This window comes from Eufriesea mexicana, unplaced genomic scaffold (assembly GCF_001483705.2).
Source record: "Eufriesea mexicana isolate 0111107269 unplaced genomic scaffold, ASM148370v2 scaffold6006, whole genome shotgun sequence".
Classification (NCBI taxonomy): Eukaryota; Metazoa; Arthropoda; class Insecta; order Hymenoptera; family Apidae; genus Eufriesea; species Eufriesea mexicana.
Window position 1 is genome coordinate 42623 of NW_016913899.1, and position 16626 is coordinate 59248.

General features: G+C 34.5%; 1 protein-coding gene across 2 annotated transcripts in view; it reads right to left on the minus strand.

Moving 5' to 3' along the window:
* LOC108552276 (thyroid receptor-interacting protein 11) overlaps nucleotides 1–16626 on the minus strand; it is a 120166-nt gene that overhangs the window by 355 nt on the left and 103185 nt on the right. The window contains exons 4-12 of one of the 2 annotated variants that reach the window (XM_017906739.1): nucleotides 14823–14993; nucleotides 10532–10639; nucleotides 8034–8445; nucleotides 6322–6614; nucleotides 3711–6102; nucleotides 3517–3620; nucleotides 3295–3394; nucleotides 595–676; nucleotides 305–494 (exon numbers count right to left, since the gene is read on the minus strand). In XM_017906739.1, the coding sequence (XP_017762228.1) occupies nucleotides 305–494; nucleotides 595–676; nucleotides 3295–3394; nucleotides 3517–3620; nucleotides 3711–6102; nucleotides 6322–6614; nucleotides 8034–8445; nucleotides 10532–10639; nucleotides 14823–14993 (3852 nt within the window). Of the gene's footprint in view, nucleotides 1–304; nucleotides 495–594; nucleotides 677–3294; nucleotides 3395–3516; nucleotides 3621–3710; nucleotides 6615–8033; nucleotides 8446–10531; nucleotides 10640–14822; nucleotides 14994–16626 lie in introns of both variants that reach the window. The other variant, XM_017906738.1, reaches the window with a different exon arrangement.

The following is a 16626-nucleotide window of genomic DNA, read 5'->3' on the forward strand; positions in this document are numbered from 1 at the left end:
TATAATATAATATTTATGAATAATAATTAATCGTGTATTATGTTTAATATTTTTTATGAGATAATATTTATATAGTTATATCGTCAAGTTTTATATCGCATATACGTGATCGATATTATTTACAATCAGCGCTGCCATTTCGATATCTCGCAATAGTAGTTCAATTGTAAGACGCGCGAATGTGTCGTACCGTGTGCTTAGAGTCGTTTAATTACGTTTATTTCATGTGTGTGTTAGTGAATAACTTTGCATTGTGTATTAAACAACTATACAAAGACTTATTGTGAAAGAAAAATTAAGTTACCTTGTTAGGAATTGTAGATCCACCACTTAAACGAGAAAACCAACTATTTTGCGCTACTGCGTTGTTCAATCCGGCTTTATCCTTCTCTGCTTCACTGAACTCCAAAACTGTAGAAAACACTCTGAGTACAGAAGATTTATCTGCTGCAGATGAAGACAGGTAACCCAATAAAAGATTTTTTATGAGAGTTCTGAAAAAATAAGTTGATTTCATACAATTTGATGCAATTTTCATACAAAGAAATACATAAATTTCGTAAATTATTTATAAATTACGAAATGGACACTAACTTATCAACTTTACTCTCTCCACTTAGTTTTGCCTCTTCTATTCTGTGATCAGCAGTGTTTACAAGATTTGTTAGTCGGTCCACTATAAATATATGATAAATCATATAAGAAAGGAGTAATAAAAAGGGCAGTCAGTAGATATAAAAAAATAATTTTTCTATTATCAGATAGCAATATGCTTAAAACTATAATATCACTAAAATTATTAACTGATTAAAGAAAGGTTTAGCATGCTGAATGTTTCATTTCTATATATGTGCATTCCAGCGTTGTAAAGTTGGCAGATTTGAAGGTCGAAAAGACATGAGCGTAAGTATAACACAAGTACTGGTTGTCTGAATATTACACCAGTACCTGATGTAATACTCATACCCATGTCTTAATTGCTCATGCTGCATTCTCCATTTATCATGCCATACTAGCAAAATATGACGCATGCCACTAGAAGTAAGAAAGCTATACTAATACAGTAATAAGTACCTTAGTATGTTACAATACATTACATTAGAGTACAATAGCTATCCTGGTATCATTCTATTGAAATTCTTTACAAATAAAATTATACATTTCATCTTACAAATTAATATACTTTAAAGTGTCTACATAATAAGCATAAGATAATTTCATTTACACGAGGTACTATAATACTAGCATAAATAAAGATATTAATTTTAAATTTGGGAATTTGGGAATTGACTCTTACAAAAATCAAATCGAGTTATAACTCTAGTAATATTAATAATAAATAATAAAATAAAAAGTGTACATTATAGATAGCAGAATAAAAACTTTCAAATACATTTTTTCATCCTTGTAGGATAATGGTAACGGGTGGGAAACCCCACGAGGTAATATGAGCTTTTACAATTTTCACGCTCATAGTTACCGCATGAGATTACCCACACTACCGCTACCAAATTTTATGTTTACACAGATCTGCTTATACGTTACATATTATTTCAATATACGTACAATTAAATGTCTTAGTTTATCTGTGATGTATTTCAGTGCTTAGTAGTTAAGTTGTACTGAAAGTTATGGAAATACGTAGTCACTATAGAAATATATATTTCGTTTACAGATTTATGAGTAGCATAATAAATATGCTATTATAATTAGTATTGAAAATGCTATCAAAATGATTATAAAAGTACACATATAGTCATACATTACAATTATATCATTTAGTAACTTAATCTCATAACACAATGATCTTGCAAATTTATAGTAGCTAACATTGATTCTTGAGGTCTAAGAGATTACAACGTTACCTAATGTACAATTTTTATATTATATGTGAAGTAACAAACCTTTAGCATAAATTGAAATAAAAAAAAAATAATTTGATTGTCAGGTGCATAAAACGAAGTTTAATAATATAATACTACCAATATAACTTTTAATAATGTGAACAAACAATTGTGGCACATTAAATTAGAAAATATAATTAATTACACGTAAAGAAAAAAAAATCATACAACAAAATCTTTTATTTCTGTGCTCTTGTTGTCTAGCAGTAATTCATGTTAGTAAATAGGAATTTATATTTAGAAAAATAGGAAAAGATAGTACCAGCACCAGTGGCAATGCATGAGCCAACGAAGATGTGATTTAGTGCGCTAAGGCGATTGTCCAGTTCGTAGCCGGATACCAGCAAGAATCCTGGGCTATTGTCAAAATCCCAGAATTACCAGCTGATATTTGACTACACCACCAGATTGTTTGTGTGTTTGCATTTTGCAGATTAGTCACAGGTCACACTCAAACTGATGATAATAGGGTGGAATTTAACCATTTCACCAGTGCATAAATTATAATTAGAACGCGTGATACTTAGTGTATAGGCAAGCTGTTGCGGTACCAAATTCTTTTGCATAAATTTATCGCATGCGCTTCCCTACTTTGTACAAGAAGGAGATTTCAAGTGATCCAACGTATTCTTTATCCAACGCACTCTATCACTTTTCATGTTTGTTATTCTAGTATTAATACTTTTTGTATTATTTACAGTATATGATCGGTAATGATTTTTGGTTTATCATTTTCTATAGTAATCAAAACTGAGAACATACTCTAAAGTATTTATAATTTAATCTAAATACAATATATTTGATAAAATCAAGATTATATGAGAATAATTCATTTGTATATTTGTAGTATATTAAATAATTGTATATTTAATAATCATGAACATATTTTCAAATGCAAGTGAAAATAAAAGACCTAATATAAAGGAATTAATATAAAAATTAGTGAATTATTCTCAATATGATCAAATTTAATATTTTTTGTTGCAGCAATTCAAATTTTAATAATTAAACAGTATCAAGTTTCATTCTAACTAAGAAATTAAAATATTTGCAATATTTTTAGCTTATTACTAGTTTTAATTTCATTTGATAAACTGTATTAAAAATCACACACAAAAATCCCGAACATTCGTATTCCACACCAATGAAGCCCATGTGCGTATTACTTACTTACGTCTAATAATAATTTTCGAAAATGATATTAGCTGATGCGTTTCAAAATTAATCACATCAAATGCACGTATTATCTTTTTTGCAACATTTGGAACTACTAATTTTTTTCATGAACGTATAAAAACTGCGTGAATTCATGTAGCATAATCATGCGAAATGTAAAAGAAACAAGATGCAGGCATATATGATACTTTATAGTAATAATAGAATTGTGTACCTTCTTGGCTTAGCTGTTCAATACGTTCTGTTTTTTTATCAAGTTGCTCGCTTAATCTGGATGCTGCTTGCAAGCATTCTTTAGCTTCAGCTAATTGTTCCTATTAACAATTATTAAAGAATATCCTATTAATAATTACTTTACTCTATAATTACTCTAGTAATTATCGGGCAACTTAGTTTTTATAATGCTATATGTTGATATATAAATATATAAATGTACCTTAAGAACTATAACGTCATTGGCTAATTCTTCTTGTTTCTTGTGGGACTCGGTTAGCTTAGACTGAATTCTTTCTGTCGCCATTATGATATCTTTCTCCTTGTCTACAAATGTGAATACAAATTTATTTATTTATTATCTAATTTCCATTAACAATAATCGATAATTTCTTACAATAAAATATCTCCAATTACCTCGTTGAAATTGTTCCAAGACAATTTGCAAATTAGTCAATGATGCAGTTTGTGAGAGAATTTTATCTTCAGCACTGGACAGCTTATTTTGTATGTCATCTCTTTGTTGAATAATTAATGCCATTTGTTGCTGCAATGTTTCCACTTGTTGATTCGTCCTTATACTTGCAGAAGTGTACGCATTTGAATTAATTTTCACTTTTTCTTCAGCTTGCTGTAGTTTTGCTTCTAACTCCTTTCGTGCTTCCTCAGAGACCAAAGCATCTTCCGTGTAGCTTGCTTCCATGTCAACCAAATGTGTTCGTAGCCTTTCTAGTTCTTTCCCAGCGCTTGCTTCTTTGCTCTGACTTTCTTTCAGTTGATTCTGTAACATTCTGTTGTTCGATTGCTCTTGAATCAGGGCTGCCTCTAATGCATTGCACTTCTCGGTAAGAACCCCAATCTGTGCAATCTGAGTCGAATGTTCGACAATCCCGCAAGTTTCCTTGGGGTTCAATTCTTCAGCATTTCTCAAACGTTGCTGTACCGCTTGCAACTCGTTCTTCGACCACAAAAGTTGAGCATCCTTCTCCCTCAGTTCAGCTAGATTAACGTCTTTCTCTGCAAGCAAGCTCTGAATTTGAGTAGTTTGCTCGTTGAATAGGTGTGTTAACCTTTGAATTTCACCATGATATTGTACACTTTCATTATGTTTGATGGTTACAAGCTTCACAAGCTCGTCCCTTTCGTTCTGTATGGTCGCGATGTGATTCGAAATTTCTGTATTATTTTTCGCAAGATCGAGTTCATTTTTCAGCCTACCGATTTCTTCGTCCTTCTCTTTGATAAGATGAGACAGGCTCTCTATCGTTTCCTTGGCCATAGTGGACGATTCTGTATGGCTTTCTATGACCTCTTGTAATTTCTTTTGCGAGTTCGTGATCTCTGTCATTAATCTACTGTTATCATCCTTCAAGCTATTATTCTCTCGTGTTTTTTCCTCTAAAAGAACTATAATTTCTTGCTTCTCGTTATCACAGACGTTTTCATTAATACGATTTAATAACTCCTTTTTCTCTGCCTGAAGGCATTCGATGTCGTGTTCCAGTTTCCTGCAACTATCCTGCACCGTTTCGTATTCGCCTTTCAGCGTTTTATTTTCTTCAGATACTACCGCGAAACTCTCTTGTAACTTTTGCAATTCCCTTTCCCTCAAACGCAACGTTTCCACCTCGTTCTCCAACTGAGCATAATCGTTTTGCATCGAGAGTAACTTTTCAGTCGATTCACTATTCGACTCCGTGTATTTCATTACCTCATTCTTCAGATTTGTATTCTCTAATTGAAGCTCCATATTGGCTTCTTTCGTTCGTCGGTACTCGCTCGTGAACGTCTCGTGCATTGCTTCCGTCCTCTCCAATCGTTTCCTAACATCCTCTAATTCTCCCTCCCTAACCATCATTTTCTCCTTCAAATTTGACCATACTTCCTCCAGCGAATTCTTTTCCCTATTTACAATAGCAATTTTATCGTTGCACTTGTCCTGAATGTTAGTTAGCTGTTCCAACAAGGAACTATTCTCCTTCGTCAAACTTTTGTTCTCTTGACTCAGTCTAGCAATGAAACTCTCCTTGGAGTCTATCTGGTCGAATGCCTCGTTCAAGTCTTTACTCATGTATGCTAAATCGCGTTTCAACCTATCACTGTCGCTATTCAGCTTGTTCACTTCTTCCCGAAGATCTTCCAACGTATCCTTATTCCCTGTCTCTGAGTTGTTCTCACGCCATTGCGAGATCTCCGTCTCTAACTCCTTATTTCTCCGGGACAGTTCCTCGTTCTCTCTGTGGACCCCGTTCTTCTCATCTTGCAGGAGAGTCAAATTGTTCTCCAATTGTTTCGCGTTAGAGGTTGACGTCTTTAATTCACGCCTCGCATTCTCCAGGTCGAGTTTCAGCTCCTCGATGAACTCGATGTTCTCGTCCAAGCCTTTGCACTTCTCCAACGACATTCTCAGTTGTTCCTGCGTCTCTTTCACCGTGCTCTCCAATAGCTCGACTTTCTTCCTCAATTCGTCATTCTCGTCCAGAGCTGTGTGCAACCTCCGTTTAAGATTCTCCATGGTGTTGAAGGTGTCCTCGATATCCTCCGGAATATTTTCCAGTCTCTCTGATATCTTAACCCGAGACGCAGCCGCCGAGTGGGCCTGATTCTTCAGACGCGTCTCGTTTGGACCAGTCCCTCGTAGTATCGTGTTTTTCTTTCTCAACGAGTTTTTCTTTCGCAACGTGGCATTCTCCGTCTGAAGACGCTTCACCTCCTCGTGCAACGAATCGATCTCCGATTCCAGCGAGGCGACGCGTTCCTCGTTCGCCTCCGGTATGGACGGTAAATTTGATTCTAAATCTTCGATCTCCTGCAACAGTATATCGATATGTGACTGTTTAATGTTGCACTCCAGCTGCAGATCTTCCTTCATCTCTACAACACCCTTTAGCTCCCTGTTCAGCTCCGACACCCATTTCTCCACCACGTCCTTCTTCCACTTCACGTCGATGTACTGCCTCGCCAGGGTCTCGAAAATCGACTCGTTCGTCTCTACCTCAACAAAGGAACCCTTCAAAATGTCCTTTACCTTCTTGGTTAATTCGTCGACGTCGCTTCTCGCCGCCTGCTCCTCGCTCGTTTCCTCTTCTTCCGATTCCGGTTCATTCGTCTGCACGTGCTTGTCTACGTTCCCCAAGCCGTTAATCTGTACAGAACGGGAGACAGCTTCTGTCCGTACCGGCTTGCCAGGTCCAGCTAGTTTACCTTCCAATTCGGCCACCTTGTCCTGGGCCTGGTTGTAGTCTACGTAAAGTTGCTCGTAAGCGTGTTGAAGGCACTCGTGTTTCTTCTCGATCTCTTCCTTGAGGGACAACAGTTTCTCTACGGATTTAAGAAACGATTAATCATTGATCGTTCACGGTACATCGAGTTTGCTACGATCGATCACTTCCATCTGATATCGGTATAACGCGATTGTCGGTCGTTACGCTGCATTCGCGTGACGATCTTTCAATTTAACCCTTTCGTTACTATAATACTATAACTATCCTAGTTCAGCATCGACTGCTCGCTATGCACACTGAGGTGACCCGAGTCGAGTGTATGCTACAAATGACTATTGGTACCGAAGGTGGAGTGCTCGTTGGATATCCAACGTAAATGCTTGTTAGATGCTAGGGTATAGTCACCTAATGTCGCGCGTTTATTCTATGCTAGAGGATTTTATAGTCACTCGACGTTGAACGCTCATCGAGTACTAAAGATAACTATCCTATTACCTAACGCATAGTGTTCATCGTATATTAAAGGCGTTTACAATTGCCTAGTTCAAAGTTTCCAAGGTTCCAATTTTTAAAGTTTATGTCAGAGGTGACTGTAGTCATCCAAAGTCGAGTGCTTTCTGTATACATTTAAGGTGACTATAGCATTACGGTGTGGAGTAGTCGCTGTACTGTAAGTAGTCATTGAGCATGAAGTGCAGCCACCTCTATGCTAAAACCGACGATATTCGATCATGGTTTAAAATATCGCATTGGTAATTACGTTACTAATTTAATCATCTCTTTCGTCCAATTGGAATTTTACTATTCTTAATCTAAAGTAGCTTATAAGTAGTTAATACACAGATCATATACATAGGAGCAATTCGATGGTAAGGAAAGGGTTAATTAGAATTACCTGACGCTACATTTTCTCGGGGGTAACGATTATTCGGAGCTACATGTAAAAGTATCTGTAAATATTTTACGTGTTGACTTCTGAAAGCGGTATAGAAGGTTGTTGCAGATTAAATAATAATTGAACACTGTCTATCGTCGGATACGATTACTATCAAAATGAAAATGAAAAAAGAATTCGATTACATACTTTACATAATAAATATACAGAGTGGTTCATTTCACGTTACCATTTCGATTTACGTCACCATTATCACCCACAGCGAAGAACGATTTTATACAAAAATTGCATACTTTCGAGGACAACATATCTTGATGTTACCAATTTGCTTTCGCGACTGGGAGCTTGGTTTGCGGGTTAAAGGAAGATAAAATTCGACTTTCACGTGTCCATCTTCGAAAAACTGAACAATATGGAACGCCTCCGTCCACTGGAAAACGTTCGGCACTCGTTTGAAACGCTTTTCACTGCGGATAATAACAGGGACGCGAGTCGAAATGTTAATACCGGGTGAAACCAGCTTGTCTAACGTGCTAAATTCGCAGAGAAATTTAGAGAAAATACCGTGGCATCAGATAAAAAAAGGAAGAGTTAACGATTCGTCGAAAGTTTCACGCATACCTATCGATTCCTCGTGCTGCTGATCCAGTTCTTCGACACTGGCGAACAGCGTTTTGTTTTCTTCCTGAAGTTCCTCGATCTTCTTGTACAATTCGGATTCCATGTTGCTCGAGGCTTCGATAAATCCATCGTGACGGACACGATTCTTCGAGTTCACGTCGAAATTGGTCTTGAACGCGACGGGTTCGTGGTCGACGGTGTTAGGCCTCTTAAACTTCTCGTCGAAGTCGGACTTCTCTTGCTTATTAGCCTCGCTGTACTTCTCGTTCTCGGTTTCCAGCGCTTTTAGCGCGCCCCGGACTAAATCCAGCTTCTCGAGGGAGTTCAATTTGGACAGCACCGTACGGAAATCGTTGATCAACGCCGCTTCATCCGATTGCATGCGTTTCGAGTTCCTCTCGGCCTCTCGGCTCTGTTTCGCATAGAGAAGAAAATTTTATCTCGCGTTTTTCGTCCATGATTCGATTTCGAGTCGAGTACTCGGAATAATAGAAAGATTGAATCTTGTTCTTGTTCATGTACGATTGTTACATACGTTTTCAAAATTTGTCCCTTTTAGGCGTGTTGCCTTTCTGTAGCTAACGAGGGGTATAACGCCCTCTGGATATTAATGGGGATTTTCTAATTATCGGAATAAAGAAATAAAGAAATTTTTGGATTTTCCAATTTTCGAAGCTTCGAATTCTTGAATCATCGAATTTTTGAGTTCTTTATATTTGGAATTTTAGAACGTTCGAATTCTCGGGTTCTTGAATCTTTGAAATCTCGAATTCTTGAACTTTTGAATTGTTGATGCCTCGAATTGTCGAGCCTTTGAATTCTTGAATCATCGAATTCTTTAATTGTTTTTATATTTTGAATTTTCAAACGTTCGAATTCTCAGACTTTAGAATTTTCGAAATCTCGAATTCTTGAACTTTTGAATGATCGAATCTTCGAATTGTCGAACCTTAAAATTTTCGAATAGCCGAATTTTTGAATTCTTGATATTTAGAATTTTTGAACCGACGAGTGGTCGAATCATCGATTTTTTGAATTCTTTATATTTGAAATTTTCGAACATTCGAATTCTTGGATCTTTGAATCAGTTAAGCCTTGAATTTTTGATCCTTTGAATTGTCGAACCTTTGAGTTCCCGAATATCTGAATTCTTGAATTCTTGATATCTAGAACTTTTCAAGTTTCAAATTGTTGAACTCTTAATATTTAGAATTTTCGAATGGTCGAGTTCTTAGACCTTCGAATCTTCGAAGCCTCGAATTTTTGAATGTTCGAATTCTACAACCTTCGAGTTCTAGAACCTTTGATTTCTAGAATCATCGAATTCTAGAACTCTCAAAAACTCGAACCTTCGAATTTTAGAACCTTCAAGTTCTAGAACCTTTGATTTCTAGAATCATCGAATTCTAGAAATCTCAAAATCTCGAATCTTCGATTTCTAGAATCATTGAATTTTAGAACTCTCAAAAACTCGAACCTTCGAATTTTAGAACCTTCGAGTTCTAGAACCTTTGATTTCTAGAATCATCGAATTCTAGAAATCTCAAAATCTCGAATCTTCGATTTCTAGAATCATCGAATTTTAGAACTCTCAAAAACTCGAACCTTCGAATTTTAGAACCTTCGAGTTCTAGAATCATCGAATTCTAGAACCTTCTGATTCTAGAACCTTCGGATTCTATTACCATTGATTTCTAGAACTCTCAAAATCTCGAACCTACGAATTTTCAAATTTTAAATGAGAATATTTAAAATTCCAATGATACTTTAAAATATTTTATGGTGATCCAGAATACCTGTTTAGGAAACAGGGGTTTTTCTTGGGTTTCTAAAGTTAGAAAGACCCATTCCTATTCGAAACCTATTCGACATCGATATTTGCGAGCGTATATCAAACATTCGAATGAATGGATTAATTAAACGAAAAGAAGTAATAGATACTTTTTATCAAGATGGTGTACGCGTTCTATTTTAATCCAGCACTAAAATTTCTGTGAAGGTATCGAATTTTATTCCACGAGAGCTAAACAAGCACCTGTTCAAACATTTAGAAGCGTTTAAATTTCAGTTGTTATGCTCGTGGTGTATAAGATTCATTAGTGTTGCGTTAACAGTTGACAAAAATAACTATCTTCGCGCTCGACGATTTGCTTTGTTTGGCCAGCTTGTCGCCTTTAAATAGGTATTTAGGGTTATCGTTTGAAATACAGCGACTCGAGAAATCGTAACAGGGAATTCGATTCCTTTCTTTCATAGCGGAACGAAACATTTTATTTTCATAATCACGCGTTGCACCGAAATCCTAGTTTAGTCCCGAATTTGTTTGATCAGACACGGTGAGTCACCAAGAATGCTTCTTAATCATGCTAACATACTCGAAGGTCGAAACATATGGTTCGAGTTATCAAGAACAAGATTCTAGCTTCCTCTGATTTATATCTCTTCGAGATGCATCCTTCTCTTGTCTCATCTTTACCAAGCAATACTTGTTGTGTTACCTTTTCTTCCATTCGTATTATACGATTCATCATGTCCTGCTTGGCCCTTATGAACTCCGCTTTTTGGTGTTCTTCGGTGAGTTCATCCTTCAAGGAGGAATTGTTAACCTGGAGACAATAATTGTAAAAATAATTTCATTTTTCCTTGCTCGAGTTTAACAATATTATATTACAAACACCGTACCAAATAATAGTATGAAAATTTATGCTATACTACGTATAGTATTTGTACATATAGTATATGTATATTTTTACATTACTATAGTATGCTATATACTAGCATAACAGATTTTTAATAAAAATAACATAATGTTGTTTACAATAATATTTAATAGCCCATGTTTAACTATTAATTATAATTAACTATATTTAATAAATTAATAATAGTATGTATATAAATTAATAAAATATATAATAATATAGCATAACGTTATTTATATTATAGTATGTATATAAATTAATAAAATATATAATAGTATGAAAATTGATGTTATACTATATTTTTACGTATAGTATACATATTTTTACATTGCTATAATATGCTATATACTAACATATTAGATTTTTACACTACATTGCAATATATTTTATTTCCATAATATAACATAACGTTATTTATGATAACATTTAATAGTCTATATTAAACTATTAAATATACCAAATTATATCTAATACATTAACCATTAACCCTTTGTACTCGAGAGGTGCCAATTGATAAAATTTCGAAGCTCGATATCAATTAATATATCAAATTCGAGATAATGTAACAGTGTACGAGGTATCGAAATTAAATAATTCTACCTGTTAATTATTATACAATTTCTTACTTACTGCTAGAAAAATATCATCAGCCTCATATCAGAAAATTTTTCAACTCGTATACCTCTTTAGCCAAAAAATCGTCGAGTGCAAAGGGTTGAATATATAAAATATTACTTAACAGTTAATATAATATTATTTGTATTAATCGTCCATCATTTAGATTCGATCAAATGACGAAAAAATATTTTCAAAAATAATATTATCATACTGCTGAATGAACCTCATTTATTATTGTATAAAGCGTACGAGGGTTTTGGGGTTTCACTCTCAATGAGGCCACATTTTAAAACATTATCCTCCACGAATAACGTTATACAAAGCAGTGTTATAATTGCAGAACGAAACGCTTATTGTTAAGTATTAAATTTGTAATGCTAAAATAAGATACCGTTGAAAATAGAAATGCAATATTTATGAACACTCGCCATTTATCAAGAGATCTCGATATCCAATTTTGCTAATTTCTACAGGCCAACGTCGCGTTATTTTTATTTTATTAAAATAACTTATCACGGAAATGTCGGTTTTCACCTTCGGCAAATGTAAAAATAAATACGCATAAATTTCTTTCTTCAAAGCCTTATAATAACATTGCACGTAGAACTTCCAAAAGCCTAATTATAGCGTTTCATTCCGTTAATGTGCAAATCTAATATACCATAATTGATTCAAGAACTCGTTAAACCAATTTCTCCTATTTCGTATCCCATTTTAAACGAACGCAAAAATTTTCTGCCAATAATTTAATTTCAATTCAAATATTCCACTCATTCGATGGATAAATAGTAGAATAATTTTTCAGCGTAAAGCAGTATCTTTAACATGTCAAATATAACGGCACGTTAATTATTATATTATAAATAAGTGAAAAGCATTTATAGTTGAACAATTTCCTGTCTCTCGCTAATTATCCAAATTTTTGCACCAATTATTCCACAAATTCGTTTCCCAATTAATTCAGACAATCGACATCGCACTGCTCTTTAACCAGTTAGCTGTGGCGCCCCCTTTTGAGAGCGCGCACCTCTATGTGTCGCGAAAATCGAGCGATGACGAGTATACTCGTCAATCACGGAGTAAGTGTCGCTGTTAAAATATTGGATCAAAAGGATGAGTTTATTTTATAAAATTAACAATTTTATTACTGATATTTACTTATTTGGTTAACATCTATTCTCTTATTGGTTAGTTTTTATGGATATCTATGAATTTTAGTGACCGTCGAAAAATAGCTGGGTAACTTCGGGACAGCAGCCATCAATGGGCTCAGCGCCTGGTCAACGTCACGCATTTGTCCCATGGCGAACCATCCCTGATGGAACCCTATCATAAATCAGCTTTCCGACTTATGCTTTTGCCCCTTTTACGCTAGCATTTAAAAAACGTTATCATCGCAAATAAATAAATTCGTTACGCGAACTGATAAGCTGTTTCGCCGGTGCATACAGGGACGTATGAGTTCATCTCAAATTATTCATATTTTTTATTTGTTCGTTTTATTCCGGCCTGGCCTCAAAATATTCTAAACATCTTGAAATTTGAGAATACGTTTTATTTTTCACAAAAATTACAATTTAAATAGCCAATGGTCGCTACTTTTTACGCATGACGAGTATACTCGTCATGACACAAAATCCTGCCACTTCTCCATGACGAGTATACTCGTCAATCACAGCTAACTGGTTAAATTATATCACAGGTATGCAAACAGAAAAAAAAAAAAATAGATTTAAAATATTTTTCCGAAATATCGATAACTCGCTGACATTTTTACGTTACGCAATTTGGAGAAACGGTAATAGTAAATTGCTCGTGTTACGCACACATTTCAACCAACAAGATCACAGTGATACGATATTGATCGAAGATAACGCGTAATGGCATGTGTTGTCACGTGTATATATGCGTGAAACGGATGTCGGCGCAGAGTTAAAATTAAACGCAATTACCTGAAAACAATTGCAACGGTAATTATCCCTTTTATGCTTAGTGGGACAGAGAAGACAATGCGATTATCAGGTACACGGGATAACGAAAATGTTATACTCGCGACGAGCATTTTTCACGTACGCATAAACGGTTTTCAGTTCTATCGTTTATTACCTGTTACATCATATTTCATTATTCCGGAAAGATATTATTAACCGTGTATAAAAATTTGGAATTCCGATTGCATACGAGGAAAATAAATTTAGGTAACAATAGGAATAACGGAATGGTCACGTAAAAATTTTCCTTCCCTTTTTAAATCTTACATTTGAAATTATAAATTATTGACTCGCGATATTTATTTATGCGAGATATACAGTGGCTCGAAATTTCAAGCTTTTAATAAAGAAAGTATGGATAAAAATTATTGGAATAATATTTATTATTTATTATATAATAATAGTTATTAGAATAATATTTTATTTTAAATGAATGCAGATTAAACGGTAATTTTGGTAATTCGAATTTCAAAATTATGAGAAACTATGAAATGGTTGAAATTCGAATGATTTTGTTTCGTGCACCGAGGTATCGATATTTTCGCGAAAATCTTGATCGATTGTAGTTAAATAAGATATGTACAAGTGGGATATAACAATACAGAAACATATCTAATCCAGATTCTTGTTCAAGAACATCAATATCTGAACTCTTTCTGGTTTAATCGTTCCTTTTTTATTATCGATTATAATATCGAAGATACTGAAAAGCTTTCCAGAGAATAATGTTTACGATAACGCGACAAAATACTCTTCTAATCGCCGATTTGATATTTTTTCTTATCTGCATTTCGAGGATTTCGAATTACGAGAAGAGTGCAAGTTTCAAGTTTGCTTGTCCAACTATACGTGCGTAATAATAATCGAAGTGGTATAGTGAAAATAAATATGATACAGGATTATATTTCTATTTCAATATTAATTTCGCTAAAAGCGATTCTATGTCTCGAGTAATTGGAATTAGAAGTCTGAAACGAGTCAATTTGACAAGTTTGTTAATTACATTGAATTAATTAAAAAGTAACCTGGATATTTTTGTAAAAGAGAAAAAATTTTATTATCTTATTATTTTATTATTATTAAATTTTATTATTATTTAAATAGCACGTTGATTATTTTCATTGATAACATTTTTCCATTTTGTAAACCGATCTAATACTGTTTTGTACTGATAAATAAAAGAACACCATCAACTGTAAACATTTAACGATATTAATTAAATATTCAATTGTTTGTCAATTTGTCAATTTGAATTCAACAAGGTTCTCAAATCAAATGGACCTTGGGAGACATTTTGTTACTGGCGGCCATTTTGAAGAAGTCGATGTATTTACCGGGTGACACGAAACGAATGTAACGATGTAAGGAACTATGAATAAATTCCATAGGAAAAGATGATAACGAAAATATTTCCTGGAAACCTAATTTCTTCGACGCAAGTAGTATACCTAAATAGATAAATAGAATGTATGGCACTTTACCTTTTGAATTCGTTTAACTTCAGACTCTAAATCCCTTATTTTCATGGTGGCTTGTGCCAATTGTTCTTGCAACTGCCGTACGTGGTTCTGACTTTTCGAATTTCGATTTTTCGTAGACGGTGGGTCCCAAAAGAAGAACACCTCATCCTCGCCATCTTGATTGCTATCGTTCTGGAAAAATAGGTTATCGAAATCAAAATACATTCTTGGGGTATTAAACATTTGAATTATTAAACAGAATTTGTGGATTTTATACGATTTGTCCGGGATAAAAATGATACTGAAAATTCAAAATCAATTAATTAAATTGAATACTAAATCTTGGAGTCATGGATTGTTAATCACCACCACACCGTGGCGCCACTAGCAAATTGAGTGTCGGTTACAGATAACCCTCTTAGTATTCAACCTTCATGCTCCTTATTGTGATAGTTATGGCAATATTTTCGATGTTTGGAAAATTAAAACGATACTAATTGACGTCATCAGTCTATGATGTTCGATCGACTCGAATTTCTTGTCTTCGATTCATGAAAATTCCTCCTGGTGATGTGTTAAGACTTTTATTATCTCATTTGGAACCTTAGATCGAGAGGAATCCACGTGTTCAATATTTCAATAGAAATCTTACTAATGATGTATCATAAAATCGAGTATTTTCTTCTGTATATCTAATGACTGTTGAATCACCGCAATGACTACTTGTGGCAATCGTGTTTGGATTAATATGTTCAGAGATGAATTGCAATTTTTAGTCATGATGTGTAAGTTTGTTTAGTTTTTCTTAGAATGGCTGTATATAATAACTCATTACTCTATACATAATTATATTGTATAATAACCATATACATTCATACACGAACTTATTCAACCGTTTACAAATGAAAGTTGCATGTTAAACTTAAGAAGAATGTTTCGAGATAATATTAATAAAATTAGAAAATAATTCAGCAATGTATACAGTATTTACGTACCACTGGTGTGTCACAATGGTATTCGAGTTCAACGTATAATAATAATTAAACACACTACTAACTAAAAAATAAGATAGCCTTAAGACGCTCTTACATAGAACACACTAGCGCCACCACGATTCGTAACTGTAACAAATATACTACATAAGTATCACATACAGAATATTTCGAATTTCGTTCGTAAAAATACAGATACACGTTTCGATATTATTCCTTTTCAAGTTTCGTAACTTTAAAAATCGAAATCTCAAAAATTTCCTTATTTCATGACCTGATGACTACGTTCATACCTCAAATCTGAAACCTTTTTCAATTTTTCAACGCACCATTTTCCACTTATTATTTTCCAACAACTGCAGTAAATAGTCTTTCAAACCGTTACTTCCCACGAGCACAAAATTTTGATTCACCATTTCGCTACTAACAAGTCTCGATCACTATCTCTAACCGAGAAACATCAGGCAGATATTAAACGAAGACGGTATCACGATCTCTCAGGCCAATTCGAATCGAAACTATAGTCTTTAGAAAAAAGAGGAAGAATCCCACGTTATCGTTGCATTACGTGCCGGTTACGCGATCGACTTGTCTTCTAATCGACATTAGAAAATGGAGTCGAGCACACCTTCAGGAAAGGCGGTTACCAGTTATCGTAACGACTATCGAGTTATACCCGAGATGCACCGGAGATGCGACTGCAGGCCTACGTCTCAACGACCAATTCTGACACGAGCAATTTTTCGCGGGAAAGGAAGCTCGCGATTACGCGATGATATCTCCGCGGAAAGCAAGTAGCCGTCGGATGCGCGACGAAAGAAGTCGAATCGAAG